The 21,589-nt window shown below is 35.2% G+C and overlaps 1 protein-coding gene across 1 annotated transcript in view; it reads left to right on the top strand.

Moving 5' to 3' along the window:
• Positions 1 to 13,434, top strand: part of tbc1d32 (TBC1 domain family, member 32) — a 54,913-nt gene extending 41,479 nt beyond the window's left edge. Inside the window, exons 31-34 of the mRNA XM_051138661.1 lie at positions 65 to 219; positions 1,473 to 1,613; positions 6,176 to 6,364; positions 8,174 to 13,434. Of these exons, the coding sequence (XP_050994618.1) occupies positions 65 to 219; positions 1,473 to 1,613; positions 6,176 to 6,364; positions 8,174 to 8,293 (605 nt within the window). The 3' untranslated portion in view covers positions 8,294 to 13,434. The remainder of the gene's footprint in view (positions 1 to 64; positions 220 to 1,472; positions 1,614 to 6,175; positions 6,365 to 8,173) is intronic.
• Positions 13,435 to 21,589: the final 8,155 nt, after the last annotated feature.

Raw genomic sequence — 21,589 nt, forward strand, 5'->3', positions numbered from 1 at the left:
TAGCTGTTAGAAAAAATACATCAACCTCTAGAATGTATAGAAGATTCCTTGACCTGGCTGTCAGCCTGTTTTCAAGGTGGTTATCCTGGTCACGATTGGTTTGCCTCCACAGTTTTTCTGCTCATGCACGGCGACGTGGGTCGTTCTCTGAGTCTGCTTTTGCGTTTCTCCCGTCTGCTGCCGTCTGCCTTCCTGTGGCCTCCGAGACTACATAGCTCTGTGAGTTACAGCCTGTATTGCTTCTCTTTTTCTTCCCATTCATGTCAACCTTTAGTACGTGCTTGGGTAGCTATTATCAAGACTGGAGCTTGATAAAAGCTCAACTTTGCCAGAAATAAATTGCATTTTAAAATATAATGCAAAAGAAAACAGTTATTTTGAATTATAATAATATTTCACAATTTTACTGGTTTTAACTATATTTTTAAATAAATAAATGCAGTCTTGGTGTGCATATGAGAGTAAAAATCTTTAAAAAAAAAAAAAGTCCAAAATTTCTATATATTTTTTGGGGTGAACTGTTCCTTTAAATGTCTTAAGCTTAGCCCTATATGCAATTTTGTACTGCTAATAACACCCACATCCCTCTCATGTTTAGTAATGTTCTGAATTTATATTATATATATGCTTGTGTAGCTTTCATACCCATGTGCCGTAAACAAAACTCAGCATTTTAACGTGCATTATCATTCTAATCTCCATTTGCATAGGAAAAGTTAATACTGGGAGGAAAAGCTGGATATCATGATATTACTGGGGCAATATTCATTACTGTGGTCCCCATAAAATTTGGATGGAGCAATCTCTCTCTCTCGCTTTCTCGGAAAAGCGGATAGTAAACAGAGCTCAGTTAATAGAGTTTCGGCTGTAAAAATATGTGCAGGATATGATAATGCTCCCCACACACGAGTTTGTCTGATTACAGTGCCATATTTCTATGCTGTCAGAGTGGCTGTGCATGTAAATCATTTAGCTGAAAGACAATGATGACAATCAGGAAAAAGAGAAGATGCAGCTCTCACATTTGTCACAGACCCCTCTAAACAGGAAGTGGCAGAGGAAGCTAATAAAATCTTGTGTCATTAGTGTGTGTGGTGTTCTGTTGTTTTCTGTCAGTTCTGTCATTATTCACTCACCTTCATGCCATTCTTATACACTTTTGTTTCTCCTGAAGAACAGAAAAGGAGATATTTTGCATGTTTCTGTTTTGTATAACCAAAAAAATACTCCAAAAATGAGAAAAAAAAGCATCATAAAAGTGGTTCTGAAGTCATATCATAGCTTTGTGTGAAGTACAGACTAACATAAAGTCATTATTTACTGAAGACCTCGCCTATGCAGAGTTCTGAAATCTCATTTGCACTTCATGTTCGGTCACGACACACAAAAACTAATGCAGCTTAGCATCATTTGCACTGCACCTTGTGCAATGCATCTTAACACTTTTATGGATTTGTTTTTTTGTTTTTTAGGCACATCTCCCTATAGAGATTGCTCAGTCGGGCATTCATCCCATCTACTCCTGCACTGCTCATTACGTCGAGATGCTGCTCAAGGCCGAAGTTCCTCTGGTTTTTTCTGCCTTCAGGATGTCTGGCTTCACTCCCTCTCAGGTGCTGTATTTTAAAGGATAAGTTCACTTCCAGAATAAAAATTTCCCGATAATGTATTCACCACTATGTCATCCAAGATGTTCATGTCTTTCTTTCTTCGGTCAAAAAAAAAAAGTTTTTTGAGGTAAACATTCCAGCACTTTTCTCCATATAGTGGACTTCAGTGGAGATCAGCAGGTTGAAGGTCCAAATTGCAGTTTCAGTGCAACTTCAAAGGGCTCTACACATTCCCAGCTGAGGAATAAGGGTCTTATCTAGCGACATGATCGGTTATTTTCTTAAATCAATAAAATTGATATAATTGACCAGTGTTTACAAACTGAATGTGCAAAGGAAGTCAAATGCTCTTTACTAAACAAGGTTGGAGGAGAAAATGTGTTTTTGAGCTTTTGAGTACACAGTTGAAGAACTAACTGTGCGTGACCTTTCCAACATGATTATGTAATGCATGAAGTCGTGGATGCGCATTGCAGAGCTAGTGCAAGATGAGCATTTGTGGTTAAGAAATATAGAATTTATTTTATTTTTATTTTTTTTATAGAAAATGACTGATCGTTTTTACAATACAAGACCCTTAGTCCTTGGCTGGGATTGTATAGAGCCCTTTGAAGCTGTGTTGCAATTGCAATTTGAACGTTCAACCCATTGGCTCCCATTGAAGTCCACTATATGGAGAAAAATCCCGGAATGTTTTCTTAAAAAACCTTAAAGGGGTCATCGGATGCAAAGTTCACTTTTTCATGTTGTTTGAAAATTAATGTGTGTTGGCAGTGTATGTACAAATCTACCCTATAATGATAAAAATCCATACAGTGGTTTTTAATTAATCTGCAAAAATAATATCTCCTTTTTCAAATCGAGCCATTCTTAGATGCCTGTCGGTGTGGCCGCTCCCACGATAGTTGATTGACATGAACGTCTTACCTCAGATCAGCTGTCACAGTCCGACCTCCATTGTTTCGATGCCGAAGCAGGGATGTAAGTTAGACAAGAATATCTCAGATTGAGCGATTGAGGTGTTGTGTTGCTGGATGTAAAAATGAACATAGTAGTCGTCATTTACTCCCGACATCTGAGCCGCTGAAGATGCAGTGGATTAAGTTTGTTTGTGAAGGGAATGCACCTCCTGATCTACATAAATGCGTCTATGTTAACTTATTCAGGGGCATTCTAATAATAGTAATCAAAAATTGAAGACATTTCACCTATCTTTCATTCACAGTCCTCTTTATTAAGATTGCGTGGACATCTTGTATTTAAGCTCATCGTATGTTACTTCGTCACTAATCTCTGTGGGAGTTAAATCACTGATGGTGTGAATCGTGATCGCTGGGTGAATGAGTGTGACGCTGCCAGGATAGAAATATAAAGATGTAAAGACATTCTGCTATGACCTGAATGACTGACAATCTTCATAGAAAAATGCAGTGATTACTCAGTGCTGCGCTCTTTCTGGGGTTTATATGCATGATCTCAAAGCTCTGCCTCAAGTCATCTGTCAGATTTAGTCAGATATGACCTTTTTCCAGCAGTCAAGGACAAGCATATTGAAGAGTAGCTGTGTTTTCTGCGTTTAGTTTATTTCTGTTTTTTTATTCTTTATCCTTTGAACACTCTCAACAGGCCTGGATCTTGTATTCCTCTGACATGACTAAAAATGTATGTCTCTGTGTGCCTGAAAATTCACTACTGATGTTAGAACACACACACACACACACACACACACACAAATATATATATACATATATTTTGCCTCCAACATATATATATATATATATATATATATATATATATATATATATATATATATATATATATATATATATATATATATATATATGTTTTTTTTTTCCAAGGCTGTTTTGGAAAAAAAGAACACTTTTAAATAATTAATGCGCACACTCAAATACATGTAGACCTATCTAAAATATAAAAATATATATTTTAAGCAATAAGCTTAAAATCTTCCTGAGCAACATGTTTGTCTTCTTGTTAAGGACACAGGAAAACAAGTGTTCCTGTTTACTAAAATCTGTTCTGTTTATTTCCTCTTTCTGTTTGATGTGAAAGAAAAGCAAGACAAGGTTTTAGAATTGAGTAGCATCAGTAAAATCTTTGTTCACCTTTTTGTTCTCACATTACTTATCAAGCTGTTACACTAAAACACAGAGGAAGATAGCAGTAATTGTCATCTTCAGAGGCATATATATATATATATATATATATATATATATGTATATGTATGTTTGTGTATATATATATGTGTGTGTGTGTGTGATTTATTTAGTTATTTATTTATTTATTTATTTATTTATTTTAATTTTTATTTTTTTGGTACTTTTTGAGTGCTTCATCTCACATTAGTTAATCAGAGATGCTACTTGAGCCATGGAAAAAAAAAATACTCTTTCTATGATATATAAATGTATGAAGCCCATTTCTGACTTTTTATCTCACAATTCTGACTTTTTTCCTCAGAATTTCAAGATATAAACTCACAGTTCTGACTTTTTCCTCGCAAATGCAAATTTGTATATCACTGTTATGTGTTTGTATTCGCTTCTAACTTTTTTTTCTCAGAATTGAGATATAAGCTAAAAAAAACCTGATATAAACTGGTAAAAAAAAAAAAAAAAACTGATGTTCTCAGAACTGCGAGTTTATACCATGCAATTCTGATAAAAAAAAAAGTCAGAATTGTGAGTTTGTATCATGCAATTCTGAGAAAACAATTCAAAATTGCAAGATGTAAATTGCAGTTGTGAGAAAAAAAAATCAGAATTGTGAAATAAAAAGTCGCAATTACCTTTTTACATTTTTTATTCAGTGGCATACTTCCATATAAATTTAACCATTAATCTGTACAAAAAAAAATTATCCCTTCAGTTCATGATAGACGTCGTAACAAGAATATTATTTATACCAGACAGCAGTATTGATCCGTTAACAGCTGCAGTCAATACATGATTCAAAGTCATCAGTTGTGGGAACTTTTACACAGCTGAGAAAAATGCAAAAAACCACCTGCAGTTGATATAAAAATACCCAAAGTTCTGAAACTTATAACTAGTTTTGAATGGACGGAAACTGAAGGAAAGAAGATTTTCTGTTTTAAATTGAGTGTCACCTCCATCATAGAGGGCGTCCGTGTCTGTGCACTCGGGGAGAGTGTTTCGAATTCTAGACAAAGCAGGAAGAGTGTCTGAAAGAGAGACACAGATGCTGTATAAATTGCCTCCTGGAGTGGTCTGGATGTACAGGAGACATGTACGCTCGGCGAAACTGGAACGCTTTCTACGATAGCGCAGAATAATTGAACAGCTTCTAAGGGAGGATTACATGACCTGAACTCAGTTTTCAGCCACAGAAACAAAACAGAAATACGTCAAGCCTGTAAATTATAATTCAAGAGACTTGATTTATTTCTTGTGCATGAGCTCCAGGAACATACAAAACCATGTTTTATCTTTTTTTTTTTTTTGGTCTTGTTTTCCAGTGAAAATACTATTACACTGCAAAAAAGGCTTATCTTATTTAGTATTTTTGTCTTGTTTCTAGTCAAAAATCTACCATTTTTTGATGCATTTATTAGATAACAAAAAAAAGACTTAAGATATTTAGTCTTTTATTTGGGTAAAAACACAATCGAAATAAAGTGAATTTTGCCTATAACAAGTAAAATTATCTGCCAGTGGGGTAAGGAAAATACTCTTAAAACAATATAATTTTTCTTACCCCACCGGCAGATAATTTTACTTATTTTAAGCTAAATGCATGTCTTTTTGCTTATCTAGTAAATGCATCTTGATTTAAGAATATTTTGATATTTTGACTAGAAACAAGACAAAAATACTAAGTAAGATAAACCTTTGGCAGTGTATTAGCATAAACCACATAGTTTTGTTAGATTTATACTTAAAACAAGTTTTAAGTCAAAAATAAACTTAAGTGCTGTTAAAAAGTTTGGGGTCAGTAAAATTTTCTATTTAAAAAAAGTTTGATCAAAATGCTGTAATGACAGTAATATAATTACATTTTAAAAGAGCTGTTTCTATTTTAATATATTTTAAATATTACTTATTAATTTTATGGTAAAGTTGAATTTTCAGCAGACATTATTCCAGGATCCCTCAGAAAGCATTCTGATATGCTGATTTGCAGCTCAAGTAATATTTCTTATTATTAACATCAATTTTGAAAAGAGTCCTGCTGTATAAGATTAAAAAAAAACAAAAAAAACTTTTGTAACAATATTAAAGTCTTTATTAAATTTAATGCGTCTTTGGTGAATAAAAGTATTCATTTAAAAAAATAATGCTGATTAGGATAATGATGTGAAGATTTGTTTCAAAGTTTATTATGATTCCAACAGGTAATAGAGACCGCATCAGACCTTGACAGTATCATGTTAGAATTCGATATTCAAAAGTTTTTGATCTCATTTATTTTTCAAGCATTTCATATCGATGGATTTAAAAAATTTATAGTGCAAGTCTTGCATTTTCTAAAAAACTACTCTTCTTGCTCTCTCTCTCACTTTTCACCCCCCACCTGTTATGCAGATCTGTATTCAGTGGCTCGGCCAGTGCTTCTGGAACTACTTGGACTGGCCTGAGATCTGTCACTATGTGGCTACGTGCGTCATCATGGGACCAGATTACCAGGTGTACGTGTGCATCTCTGCCCTCCGTCACCTGCAGCAGGATATCCTGCAGCACACACAGACACAGGACCTGCAGGTCTTTCTTAAGGTGCAGTATATTATACTCGCCCTCATGTCCTTCCAAATCAGTATGCCGTTCTTCTGTGGAACACGAAAAGATATGTTTAGCTGAATGTTCACAACTGCTCTTTTCCATTTAATTGGGATCTGGGAGAGTCAAGCTCATGAAAGTGTTCCTCAGAGAAAAGAATGTGTTTCAAAAGACACAAGGGTGAGTAAACAATGACAGAATTTTCATTTTTGGCTGAACTAGTCCTTTAAAGTGAGAAAATTCTGAGGCTGGTGTTGTTTTAAGCAAGTGCAGAGGTTTACAGTGTGCAAGCATGTCTGCAGTAAATCAGATTAAGCACACTCCTGTCCTTGTTTCACCCTTAAAAGTTTAAAACTTTTTAGTCTTTGTGTGAGCGTCGGTGTTCACAGTGTACCTTGTACGATAGAGAAAGCGTCTCAGACACTTCTTGAAAGGTTTTGTACATATCCAAGATTACAAAACTTATCTATATTTCATCTAAATTAAAGATCTAGATGGAAATTACCCATAACAATCCTTTCCAATGTCACTGAATGCTGAATGCACAATGAATCCATTTTGGATGATTCAACATTGCAGAAATCAAACTCGACTAAAGTCGTTCTTTGTTTGCAGGATTTCAAAAGCAATTGTCTGTCACTACCGAATACACCCAACACTTTGAAAACCATGAAACAGTCTGGCTAGTGAGTTCAAAGCATCCTGCAGAACCATTTTTTCTTTGTTTTTATCAGCAGCGGAATAGTTTTAATGTCTTCAGATAATGGGCACTTGTAATTAAAATGTCATTTTTTAGTGTTTCATTTTAAACACACCAGCGTGCAGCCATTTTCGTTTTGAATGGCTTTGTAGGCAAAAGACTTTTTCAGCTTTAGGGAAACATCTGGACTTTTCACAATCGTTCTTCCTAATGGCTGTGTGGTTTTATATAGTTGTTTTGCTACTCCGCAGCTGTCATTAATGGTGTGAAGAAGCCCGAAAAGAAAAATGAAAATTCTGTCGTCATTTACTCCCACTCATGTCATTTCAGAAATGTAGTTCTGCTGAAAGATGCTCTGTGCTAAAATGTATGGCATTATCTAGCAGTGGATAAAAGTGGTTATCATTTATTTTTAATAGATTATCCCAGTCATTAGTTTTGTGTTTGCTCTTAAAGCATTGTGGGTTTATCTATTTTGTTTGTCATTGCCATACCAACTGCTGCGGACTGCAGTTATATCACAAAACTGCTTACGCTGCAGGCATATTTTATTTAACGCAGCAAACTCATAAAGGTTTATTATCCTTTCTCTCATTTTCATCCATTCACCATGAACCGATGTGTCCTTTTGTAACTTGAAGCATAGCTTTAGGACTTGCATCCGCTGACTCATCGTAAACAAAATGTAATTCATTTGGCTTTGTCTAAACGATATTATTTATCCCCAACTAAATGTCAGAGTGTATTAGCCGACGCATTGTTTATTTAGTACAAGAACGTGGAGTCACACCTCGGATAGCGTTTGTGTAGACCTCTTGTGTCATTAATAACTGCATTTTGTTACTGTAGGCTATAAGATTTGACACAGTATTTATAATGTGTAAAATCTTGCGTGATTTCATTCAGCAGTACACAGTTTTAAGGGTGATTTTAGCCACTCTGCGTGCAGGATAATCAGGATCTGCTCAGACTGGAATAAGAATATCAAACCATCATTGAAACGGATTGAGCGCAATCTATTCTAAAGCTGTTATAAACCCGTTTTCCGCAAACCGGCTCTCTCAAGCGCTGCTCATCAAATCTCTGCTCCTTTTCCCCGCTTGCAGGAGGAACCAATCCACGGCTTCAGGGTGAGTAATTACCTGGAGTACATGGAGGGGCTGGAGCGCAACTACAGATCCATGGTGCTCTCGGACATGAGGAGCATCTTACCGAGGACCAGCTAGAGGAAATAGACCACTGAAGATCCAGGGACTGAAAAGTGCTTGTGGTACAGAATCAGACTGAAAATGATGCATGGGTTTAAAGCTGTTTTTATAACACAACATGCTCGATATGTGAAGAGGACACTGTTTTATCAAACACCATGTTGAATATATCCCATTTCAGTCTCTTTGATTTTTTGGGGATTCTTATACTGAAGTATTCTCACTCAGGGAATCATACATATAAGAACACAAACCATATTGCCACTCAATCGGATGTATAAAACATAGCAAATAAGTAACTGTAGTGCAAAATGATGTGCATAAAGGATGATAAAGCAAACCTTTCTACATAAGTGTTATCAAACTTCTCAACAAAATGTACCTCTTCTTAAACAGAATTCTGGAATACTGAATTCTGATTCTATATATTTGACCACTGCATATGTGAGTGCATATGTGTGTGTATACAGATATAGATATACATGTACATCACAAATTGTTAGATTTTTATGCAGTCTGAAATTTATAGAAACCCATTTCTGCCACTAAAAAAAAAAATTAAAAAGGTAATTGCAACTTTTTATCTAATTCTGACTTTTTTTCTCGCAATATCTCAAAATCCTAGAAAAAAATGTAATATTTAAAATACATTTATTTCATACTAAGTATGAAAGATATTACATTTAATGTACCTAAAGTACACTTTCAATAGTTCCACTTTAGCACAATACCTTTAGGTGAACTTAAGCAGTACTTTCGCATTATTAAAGTGCATTAACTACAAAATTAGCTGTCCCAATTTAGCAGACTTTAAGTATACCAGTTTATTAAACTATAAGTACAATTTCAGGGTATTTTATTAAAGGGTTACTCCACCCCAAAATGAAAATTTTGTCATTAATCACTTATCCCCATGTCATTCCAAACCCATAAAAGCTTTGTTTGTCTTTGGAAGCTTCATAGCTTCGTAAAATAATGGTTGAACCACTGATGGCAGATGGACTATTTTGACAACATCTTTCATACTTTTCTGGGTTTTGACAGTGTTATTTACTTGGCAGTTAATGGGACAGTCACAAACCTTCCGGTTTTATCCAAAATATCTTAAACTGTGTTCCAAAGAAGAACGACGTTTTTACAGTTTTGGAACATGGCGGTACGTGATTAATGACAAAATTTTCATTTTGGGGTGGAATAACCATTTAAGTGCATAAATATGTAAATGTATTTGTAGTATACTTAGCATTAATTAAATGTTTTTCAAATACATTTTAGTATATTTATTTTTCACTGGGGAATTCTAACTTAATAAATCACAATTGTGTGCTATAAAGTCAGAATTGCAAGATATAAACTGGCAATTCTGAGAAAAAAACTCAGTTTCAAGGTATGAACTCACAGTTCTGACTTCATTTCTCAGAATTGCAACGTTATTTTAAAATTGTTTTTATCTTGGAATTGTGAGATATAAACTCGCAATAAATTGCAAGTTATAACATCCATTTCTGAGGAGGAAAAAAATTCTCAGAATTGCAGGTTTATATCTCACAATTGTGTTATGAAGTCAGAATTTGGTCAAACTTGCAATTCAGAAAAATTTCACTGTTGCGAAATATAAACTCGGTTCTCAATTCTGAAAAAAAAAAGTCAAAATAGCAACTTTATTTCTCAGAATTGCAATTGTAATTCTGAGGAAAAAATCAGAATTGCACGTTTGTATCTAGCAATTCTGACTATTACTTGCAACTGTGAGTTTATGTCATGCAGTTCTGAGAAAAAAAGTCATAATTGTGAGTTCACTTCCCACATTCTGACTTTATATCTTTATAACGCAATGCTGTGAAAGAAAAATCGCAATTACTTTTTAAATTTTTAGTTAGCGGCAGGAAACAGGCTTCCATAGAAGTAAGACCACTGATGTTTAAAAAGTTGTTTTTACTTTTGCCCAAGATTTCAGTGGGCTCATATTGTACAGTCTAACAAGCAGCATTTTTAGAAGCTTTAGACACATCTACCTTTGTTCTGTGAATTTTCATGGGCCTCGCAACAGGTTCAAATTGGTCACGAGTCTGCAATGTCTGATAGAAAGCTGCTTGGTTTAAATGTGACTTCTGTATGAGCTGTCTTTCCTACATCGATTCTCAACACTATTGACAACAGATAATCAACCTTTTTTGCCCAAAACTTCAGTGCTGAAGTTTCATGAAGGTTCATGAGTCATTTTGCAGTAAATGACATCAGTAAATATGAAAAATTCAAAGCTTTTGATGCTTGATTGCTGTCTTAATGGACAATCAAACATGAAGTACGTGTGATCTAGCATATCAACACTTGAGTATACAATGACTCACAAGTCGTTGACGTGGCCTTGTTGTGTAGTCGGTGTTGTTTTTTTTTTTCTTCTAAAGGCATATATTAACATCTGCAGTCTCCTATTCCCATCCTAAGGAAGCTGTATAGAGAGGCGGTATCACGTTGACAGGCCATCATTAGCACATAGATGCAATCTCTCACCCTCGCCATCTGTAACTCACACAGTGAATAATGAATTAGATCATTAGAGAGGTGTCTTTCTCCTTCACAACAACTGCTAAATATTGCATACTGTTTACTCAGTAGGAGGCAGAAGCAGTTATAATTTTAAGCTGTAAAAAGTTCTCTCAGAGTGCATATTTTTTACTTACTTGCTCCATTGCGTTTAAAAAAATTATCACCCATAACTTCCATGTATATTCTCGGATAAAAAAAATACTGCTTTAAAATCCATTGTGCATCATCAGTTAATGTAGTCATAATGAGCTGTACACATTAATCAGGTTAATGATTTAATGACTGATTGTTGGCCAACAGTGATCTGGAAAGCCGAAGTGTGTCTTGTGTTGGCTCATTGTAAATTGACAATACAAGCTTTTTGTGACGTGGATGTTGCTGATGTATCTGCAGACCAAAATGGTAGGATAATTATAAAAGGACAATTATGGGTAATTAAACTGATTAACTGATAATTAAGACCTATCTGTCTCTGTATTAGGCTTGAACAGTTGCATTAGCTTGATTTTCTCTGGTAAATATGCTTTATTATTCTCCTTCACATTAATTATCCCCGTTATGACTGCCAAATTCCACTTTCTGAAGAATCTGCCTGATGAATGGGAGAAAGTCATTTGAAAGTGAGCATCACTATCCCTTACTTACTGAAAAGCACTTGAAATGAGTAATCTGAAGCGTGCAGGGCGCTAAGAATCATTCACACCAAGGACAATAACTAGAAAGTTTTAATAATTGTCTAATTCTATAATAATAGTCCACACCACAGATAATGACACAGAAGTACTGTATCATTGGAATCATTTTCAGAACATTTTTTTCAGCTGATGAACAATAAAAACATTGACTCTCAGACTCTCAGAATTCACCCAACTTTAAAGAGCTCAGATATTTAAATCAGATGATTACTTTAGTGCACGCTTATAATAAACAATGATATTGTGCAACTAACTTACACTAACATACACCTCTAATGGTGTGTACATACCAAAAGCAAATGTGATTATTCATGTGAGTAGATTACATACAAATGCAATGCAAAGACGCGAATAGACGTGAATTCACATGGCGCTTTACCACCCAAGCCAATCAGCGTATAACTTGTTGACACATCCAGTTTGACACGTCTGGTTGTATCAGAAAATGGAGGAAACCATTATGTGATGACTTTACTCGAGCGAGTGACACGGAAAACATCCCGTGAGTAAACTAGTGCGATAACGCAGTGTGAATATTCGCTTTGCACACCAAAAGCGAATGTATTTATTTGCATGAGTGCAATGCAAAGATGCAAATTCACGTCAGGCAACGTGATTGCTACCAACATGCGATATCGCGCCTTCTGCGCAAGTTGAAAAATTTCAACTCAAGTGGAAAATTTGCATGAAATCTTTAGGCAATGATTTTATTAGGGCTGTCAAATGATTAATCGCAATTAATCGCATACACAATAAAAAATTATTATGCATATATAAATACAAGCACATTCATGTATATATTTAAGAAATATTTACAAGTATATGTATTTATTATATTTTTTATAGAATTTATATTATATATTATATTAGGGCTGCAACGATTAATCGCACGATGTCGTGAGGCGCGTTTAGTCAATGAAGCCGGTACTTTGATTAGTAGTAAAGCTCCATCACGGGCGTTCAGCTGGAGCGGCAAGTAATACACAGAGCCGTAAAGCACTGACAAGCTACGCCAAATCGCGCGCAAAATCGAATTCGCTTATATATTATATATAATTATAATATTTTGTACATAACATATTTCTCTTAAACATATACATTAATTTGTGTGTATTTATATATACATAATAATTACACACAGTACACACACATATGTTAGGCAAACTCAAACTTTTATCTTGTATGCGATTAATTGCGATTAATCATTTGACAGCCCTAGATTTTATTTACACGAGTGACATAAAAAACATCCCGCAAGTGAACTAGAGTGATAATGCGATGAGAATATTCACTTACTGTTTGGTGTGCTCACAGCATAATGATGTAAGCCTACCAAAAGCAAATTTAATTGTTTGAGTAGTACACACAAAGTCAATGCAAGGTCTTGAATTTGCGGCAAAGGCTTGAACGTGCGCTATTGCGTCTTCTGTGCAAGTTGAAAATTTGCATGGCGCGTTGTCACACAAGCCAATCAGCGAAGAACTTACTGACACGTCCACGTTTGCTTGTATCAGAAAATGGAGTAAAGCATTGTATGATGATTTTATTCGTGCAAGTGACACGAGAAACATCCCGCGAGTAATCTAGAGTGATAATGTGAATAATTAAATTTGCTTTTAGTGTGCACACAACCATTACGCTATATCGCGCCTGGCATAACACGTTGTTGCGCAAACCAATTAGTGAAGAACTGACATTTCCAGTTTGACACATCCCATTGTATCAGAAAATGGAGAAAAGTATAGCGTGATTTTATTCAAATGAGTGACACGAAAATCATCTCGTGAATAATCTAGAGCATAAGACATAAATCCCTGTATTTACTGACTGGTTGTTTATATTGCAACATGTATTTAAAGATATACATGAGTTTTGCCAGTAGTATTTTATAAAAAATAAAAAAAGTTAATCATACTTTTTGTGTAGGTATTGCTGTATTATTTGCTAAGGTTTAAATATGTCCTGTATTTCAGGTGAAGCTCAGCAGTAGTCCTTTAGCACTGATGTTCAAGTGTCAGTCATTGGATGTCTACTTACTGTGCATTGATGGACACACGATCAATCTGAGCGCCTTTGAAGAAGATATCACAAGCATTATCCATCTCCATTAAACTCCAGAATCTCAAGGGGTGAAGGGATGAATCCATTTTCTCTCTGTATCAATTCTAATCTGGACTGATTAGCGTGTGATTAGAATGCATGACTTTAACTCTCCCTGTCCGCTAACTCAAAGCCCAGTAGCATCAACGATAGGTCAGCTTATACAGCAAATGGATGAGACGGAGGGAGTCAATTCTTGTTCCTTGTGGAATAGAAGAGCTTATGGATCAGGCTCAAACTAGGAGAGTTAAAATCTACAGACTCTGTGCGGAAAGTTAAACTCTTTTATGTTCCAAGTAGGCACCGAAGAAAGAAAGCGAAGAGAAGATTACCACACAAGCACAGCCCATCCATTCCCTGTCAGAAGAAGCCAATAATTTATAACACACATTACGTATTGTACACACGCTTCCTCAGTCAAGTTGGAGCACCACTTTCATCACACCATCAATACCGCCCGTTTGAATCGTATCGCGGTTCTGCAGTAGCACGACGGTGTCCTCTGGCTTCTTTCCTAATGTATTTGTAGACTTTTCTTTTCAGCTGTTCTCTTTTCACTGTGATCTAACCCATAATGACACCATCAGCACAAATTTCCCCTCAGGCCCACCTGACGAGACCATCGGGTTAATTGCAAAAAGTCTCATTAGCGTTATCATACAGGCAGCCATTTGAATTACCAGAAACACAATACTTACCAGAGCGCAGAGGGAGTCCAATGAATCGAGCATGAGAGCGTGATGATCAAGTAGTGCAGATAACCCCAGCAGAAAACAGCATTATTCTTGAATGTCTCTGTCTCTTCGAACCACAGGAACAGAGATTGCAGATAGTGTTTGAGTGAAGCTATCACAGCAGAAGTGCATGTCAAAACCAAAGAGACGTCAGAGAGGTGAGACGGATTGATTCTGTCTACTGTGAGACAGACCATACCATTCAAAAAACTCTGACCCCTGCATTGGCTATCTATCCATCTATCTATCTATCTATCTATCTATCGTTCAATTTCTCTATCATTCTATCGTTCTGTATATCGTTCTATCTACCGTGCTATCTCTTGTTCTATTGTTGTAGCTATCTATCGTTCTAACTATCGTTCTGTTTCTATAGTTCGTTCATTAACTCTATCTTTCGTGCATTCTATCTGTTGTTCTAGGTATCGTTCAATGGTTCTATTATCTATCGTTCTCTCTGTCTATCGTTCATTCGTTAGTCCTATCTAAAGTTTGTTCTATCATTCTCTCTATTGTTCTAGCTATCGTTCAGTGGTTCTATCCCTCTCTCTATTTATCTAGATATCTATCAATCATTCTAGCTGTTGTTCTATAGATCTAGCGTTCATTTGGTAGTTCTTTCATTCATTCTATCATTCTGTCAAGCTATTGTTCTGTCTATCATTCGTTCGTTAGTTCTATCATTCATTCTGTTATTCTGTCGTTCTAGCTATCGTTCAGTGGTTCTGTCCCTCTATCGTTCTATCATTCTGTAGTTCTAGCTATCTAGCTATATAGTATATCTATCTAGCTATCATTCTGTGGTTCTATCTGTCTACCATTAATTTGTTCATTAGTTCTATCGTTTGTTCTATCTATCAGTCTCTCTGTCGTTCTAGCTATCTTTCAATGGTTCTATCTATCTATCTATATATCTATCATCTATCTATTTTTTGTTCATTCTATCTATATATTGTTCTATCTATCGTATCATTCTATCATTCTATGGTTCTGTCCCTCTGTCATTCTATCTGTTTATGTATCTATCTATCTAGCTAGCTATTATTCTAGCTATCGTTAAGTAGTTCTGTCCCTCTATCGTTCTATCTATCGTTCTATCTATTGTGCTGTTTGTCATTTTATCTATCATTTATCTATCATCTGTTGTTCTATCGTTCTATTGTTATATTCTTCTATTTTTCTATCCTATTGTTCTATCTATCTATCTATCATCTATCTATCTATCTATCTATCATTGTCTATTGTTCTGTCTATCATTCTATCTATTGATCTTTCAGTTAAGTCATTCTCAAGCATGAGAAGGATAAATGAGAGATGGTGACCAGTAGAATCTATCAAGCTGGTCCAGCTGGCCACATTAATTATTTCAAGAAGAATATTAGATACTGTAGGTACTAATGTTTTGGACCCATAATCGGAAACCAAAAATCATTTTTAAAATCTAATTTTTTATTGTTCTTTATGATGTTATGATAATTTTGTGTTCCTTTAGACACATTTTTCTTTTCAGTTACCTTGATGTAATACTGCTATGCCACCACTTAACTGTGAAAAAAGGAAACAAAGGAAACAAAAATCCATCCCAGTACAAAGAGCAAGCCAAATGGAATTGTGGGTGTTGATTGAAAAAAAAAAAATTACAGTCACATTGCTTGGACAGCTGAGAGATTTTTTTTCATTGTCTCCTGCCTCCTTTTCACTGTGAAGTGCCTGTTGGCTCTGATTTTACATAATGTATTGACATCTGCACAGTGCATATAAACGTGGCACAAACTGATGAGACTGTTTAATGGTGATGTGATGGTTGGCATCTTTCCTGGCAAAAGTTCATTTCGTTCCTGCAGATGGGAATTCATTTAAAACACACTCCAGGTGTTACGGAGTGCATTTTGCAGTAAATGGATCTGCTGATTGATTGCTTTTTGACTAGAGTAACCTGGTGCATATTAATATACCTTATAACCTTATCTGGACTACTGACAATAAAAAAATGTGACTGGAACTTGCTACCACAATGGAGTGATGCTTTCCAGGTCTTTGATAGGCAGTTGTGTTTCTAGGTGATTGTTTACCGGCCCATATCAAAAGAGCCCACCCCCACAACCTCATATCAGCAATATATGGTTAAAAATAAAAATGAGTGCTTACAGACAGCATGCAAGAAAAGATAAATGACGGGTGTAAATTGGTATGCCACCAGCTTCTGTGGTTTCCTCCACTGAGCAGATCAAACAAGCTTCTGCTTAATGCTTTTCATTTATCAATACGGCACCATCAGCAGACAAGCAACAGTCTCAACGGAGTGCTTGTGCTTCTGAAACATTAATGACAGACGTCACCGCAGAAAGGTCTGAGTCATGGCAGAGTGGCTAACACAGATCTTAGGGATCAGACTGACAATTAACCCTGGTAAGTGCACATACACAGGCACATCTAAAGTCCAGTACTCCTTGCAGTCTTCTGAAATGACACTGTAGTTTTGGTTTTAATCCAATGTAAAGCACTTTACACTATCAAGTAGACACCGATTCTATAATATTTTAACTATCTATTTTCATACATTAAAACCAAGTTGCAACTCAAGTTTAAATCAATTGTTTCTAATGTTTTTAAGCTGAAGTTGAAGAACTAAAAGAAAATTAATTACAGCAATACAATAACAATATTTTCTGTCTGCACTTCATTACCGCTAACTGTTGTTCTGCAATTATTATGAATAGTCACCTTCTTTTCAGATCATTAGTCAGCAAATTGCCTGTAAGCAGTGCAGGTGTCACGATGGTCAGAGGCGTTAGAGATTTCACCAAGCTAAGGGGGAGTCATTAAAATCAGCTCAGGAGTTCAAGTTCGTTTGGATTCAAAGTGATAATGTCAAGTGAGTTAGTTGTTTATTTGTAATTGGTCCAATTGAACCATTGTGACACATTCTGATTTGCGGACCTGTTTTGAACACTGTAAGCTATTTCCTACACCTCATTAGAATAATGTTAGATAGTAAAATGTATAAACATTAGCATTAAACTATGGCGATAGATAGAGAGAGAAAGAGAGATAGACAGATGTCCCATTTTCTCAGAAGAATGTCTGTGATTAAAATGTACAAGCTGGGATTCAAGACATTTTTCACTGCAGCTCCTAAATTCTTACAAATGGCCTCCTTGGTTATTTGTGACTGGCGCTGTTGTTCATTTCCTGTTGTTGGTGCCACGATACTAAATCATCGCCGGTTATGAAATCCTTGGGATATAATCATCAGAGCATTCTTTCTGATTAGACCTATGACTCAAAGAGCAATTTTCTTAGTTTAAAGTAGGCCTAGAGCCTTGCACTACAATACAGAAGCAGAAACGTCTCAATGAGAAACGATTGTGGGATGTTGGCCGCCAAATGTGCTAACTATAAAACCTGAAATACATCAAATATGAAATTGTCATAAATTCTCTAAACTGATGCATCTTTTCATTTCCTCAGCAGTTGGATGTGATCCATGCTTATGAGATTCAGAACTATGGTGCTTCGGGGGACAATGACAGTTGTTCCGTAACTTTCAGGTACAGTGAAGCCTTGTAAAAGAGTTTTATAGATTCAACCCAAGTTAAACCCTCAAAGTATTTATACTGATAAATTGTGTCCCTGGACCACAAAACCAGTCTTAAGTAGCATGGGTATATTTGTAGCAATAGCCAACAATACATTGTATGGGTCAAAATTATGGATTTTTCTTTTATGCCAAAAATCATTGGGATATCAAGGTCATGTTCCTTGTTACTTTGTAAATTTTCTACCATCAATTAATCAAAACTTAATTTTTGTTTAGTAACATGCATTGCGTAGAACTTAATTTAGACAACTTTAAAGGCGAGATATTTCGAGTTTTTTTGCACCCTCAGATTACCGATTTTCAAAAAGTTGTATCTCAGCCAAATATTGTCCTAATCTAACAAACCATACATCAATGTAAAGCTTATTTATTCTATAAATCTCAATTTCAAAATGTACCCTTATGACTGGTTTTGTGGTCCAGGGTCATATGTTTCTTGTTTTTAGGTAGCCACTAGTCTTAAATGTTTTTGTTTTTGGCATGATTTGTTCAAAAACATTGCACAAAATTGCAATTTTTAAGAAATTCAAATAATAAATTCCATTTTGTAGCTTCTTAATGTATCGTGACAAATTAAGTGGCACATGAACCGATCATCTGCTTCTTATTACTAGTTATAGCATGAAATAAACATGAATGAACATCAGAAAGTATCTTGTTTCAACCACGGAAAGACAGCATTTTTCAAGTTCAAGGAGCAAGCCGAAGGAGAGCAAGGAGCAAGCTGAAGGAGAGCGAGAGAGAGAGAGAGAGAGAGAGAGAGAGGTGTGACTTGTTCAAAAACATAGCACAAAATTGCAATTTTTAAGAATAATAAATACCATTTTGTGGCTTCTTAATGTATTGTGACGGATCGCTGTAAAGGTCAATTACTTATGCTTTGACATTCATGAGTATACTTGCCAGCAAGAAATTCATATAATCAATAACACAAATAATAAATATTATGATACATTTTTGAGTATAAGATGTAGTTACACTGCCAGTCTGCCGTTTTTGAACAGTAATATTTTTAATGTTTTTAAAAAAGTCTCTTCTGTCAGCAAGCCTGCATTTATTTGATCCAAAGTACAGAAAACAGTAAAATTTTAATGTTTATATTTTTACTTTTTAAAAGAACTGCTTTCTATGATATATTTTAAAATGTAATTTATTCCTGATTTCAAAGCTTAATTTTTAGCATCATTACTAGTCACATGATCCTTCAGAAATTATTCTAATATTCTGATTTGCTGCTCAAAAACATTATTATTGTTATTATGTTATGTATAGAAATCTTTTGTAACATAATACGTGTCTTTATCATCACTTTTGATCAATGCAGTATCCTTTCTAAATAAAAGTATTAATTTCTGTAACACCACTCCAACAAAAAATTATACTGACTCCAAGCCTTTGAATATTGATACTATATTGATTATAATAATAATAAAAAGACTGAGGTAATCATGCTAAAAAAAATCACAGGAATTGACATTTTAAAAAATTACATTTTAAAATATATTCACATAGAAAGCAGTTATTTTAACTGATAGTGTGTATGTTGGTAAACTTGTATTGAAGTGAAAAAAATATTTAATAGCTTACAAGTGTTGTAACTATGCTTCTGTGAGTCTTTGGGGTTAATGGTTGTTTTGAGGAATATTTTTACCATCCTGACCTGTAATGTGCATGTGAGGCTTCCTGGGATTGCTTATTCCATTCTGTGAGATTTTATTACATAATGTTTTTGCATTAAACATGACCCCCTTAAACAGATCTGTTGTTGTCACCTATGAGACGACTGCGTAGAATAGACACCAGACAGCGCTGACATCTGACACCCAAAGAGTTTTTGGTTGTTGTTATTCTTTATGATGTTTTGCACTTTCCCTTGCACCATTGCCAGAGCTATTCCTCTAAAAGTTGTTCTTGTCTGTTATTCCAAGCACATTATATGCATTGCTTGTGCCCCCAAAAAGTGTTAGGACACTGAAGCCACAAAATCTCTCATGCATTATTTTAAAAGTTCTGAGAAAAGTTCTAGCATCTTTTGTTTGCAGTCGTTTTCTTATGTAACATGATAGAATTCAGACATTTTGATGTTTGGCTTAAGTATCCAAGTGAATTTTGGGGTCACTGTATATGCTCAATAAAGAAGCCCTTTAAACTTCACCAGACTGTTTTCTCATTGATAATGAAGGGCTTACTTAGATAACAGATCAGTTTCTATCATTTTATGAATTATAGGCCAATATCCAAAAGCTCAGGATAAATAATTGTATAATATGAAATTTAATCACATCAAAATGCACCCATCATCGAAGGAAATACTAAGCAGGAAGAGCCCATTCAAAGCACACCTTCCTTTTGTTCTCTTAATCACATTTCATGAAAACATAATCATCAGTCATTTCAGACAATACTTATTCATGATGAAAATACATGAAATCTGAAATAATTGACATCAATTTTGGTGCCAGCAGCACAAACCTTGGAAGGCCTGGAAAGGTCAGAGCGGGACACGGATTATGTCGGTGTTAATTAGTGACGTGCCCCAGTGGCTGCACGCTATGTGATCAGGGTGTCAATGAGCTTTCATTAGCACGGCAACAGGAAATACACACTCGCACATACACATACTACAGAGCAGGATTAGAACCGGGCCTGTACAGGATCTTTGTTTGTGGAATTTCTGATGAATTCGATCATGCTTCAATACTTTTACCATATTTAAATGCATTCAGTCCACCAATTTTTTCATTATCATGCATCAGATCCAAAAGAGGTGCTGTTGGTTAACATAGACCATTAGCCCCTGCTGGTATATGCTGTAACTACACCATATGCCAGAAACTAGCATTTATCTCAATTGACGGTTCGAAATGGATATACACCTTATTTGTCAGTGTTGAAGTAAACTTTTACCTCTGAACATGCAAGATTTTTGATTTAGCTGTTATAGGAGCTGCTATCACATTTGCGACTGCGCAAATATACAAAAATATTTGTGTTTGCGCTGAGGGGAGCCTCAAAGGTTTCTATGTGTTTTTGCAACATTGAGTAATGTATCACAGACATATATCATGAATCCTTTTATAAATACAGTGTATAGAGAGTGTAAATGAGAGATTCACTGTGCAGTGTAGAGAGCTTCGTTGATTATAATGAAACTTTGTGATATCGCGATGAAGATGAGTGACAGCTTTTAATGATTTTATAAGGGAGTTTGTAAAGGAGATACTGATTTAATACAACAGTTAAACAAGAAGTTAATATTAAGTGACTTACATTGTCTAACTATAACACTATTGCCTGATTTTGCTCTATTTCATCATCAAAAATAGTTTGAAACAATTCACAGCTGAGCCGCTGCGCATCTCCATTTAAACACAGCAATGTTCGCTTATGAATAGACATGCACTTTTAAACGAATCTAGTGAGTCAGTGACTCAATTTCACATTTAGAAAGACAGTCACTTGCTTTATTCCTGAACAAATCAGCCGTTCGAACGAATCAAATGAATGAATGATTCAGTAATTAAATCAGTGACTTGCCGCCACCTAGTTTCAGTTTTATAGTATCTTTTCAGTTCTTTAAATCATTTAATATTTCTATGTTCAAAATGTTATATTTAAAAGCATTAATCTCAAC

The sequence above is a fragment of the Labeo rohita genome, chromosome 20, assembly GCF_022985175.1.
Source record: "Labeo rohita strain BAU-BD-2019 chromosome 20, IGBB_LRoh.1.0, whole genome shotgun sequence".
NCBI classification, from domain to species: Eukaryota; Metazoa; Chordata; class Actinopteri; order Cypriniformes; family Cyprinidae; genus Labeo; species Labeo rohita.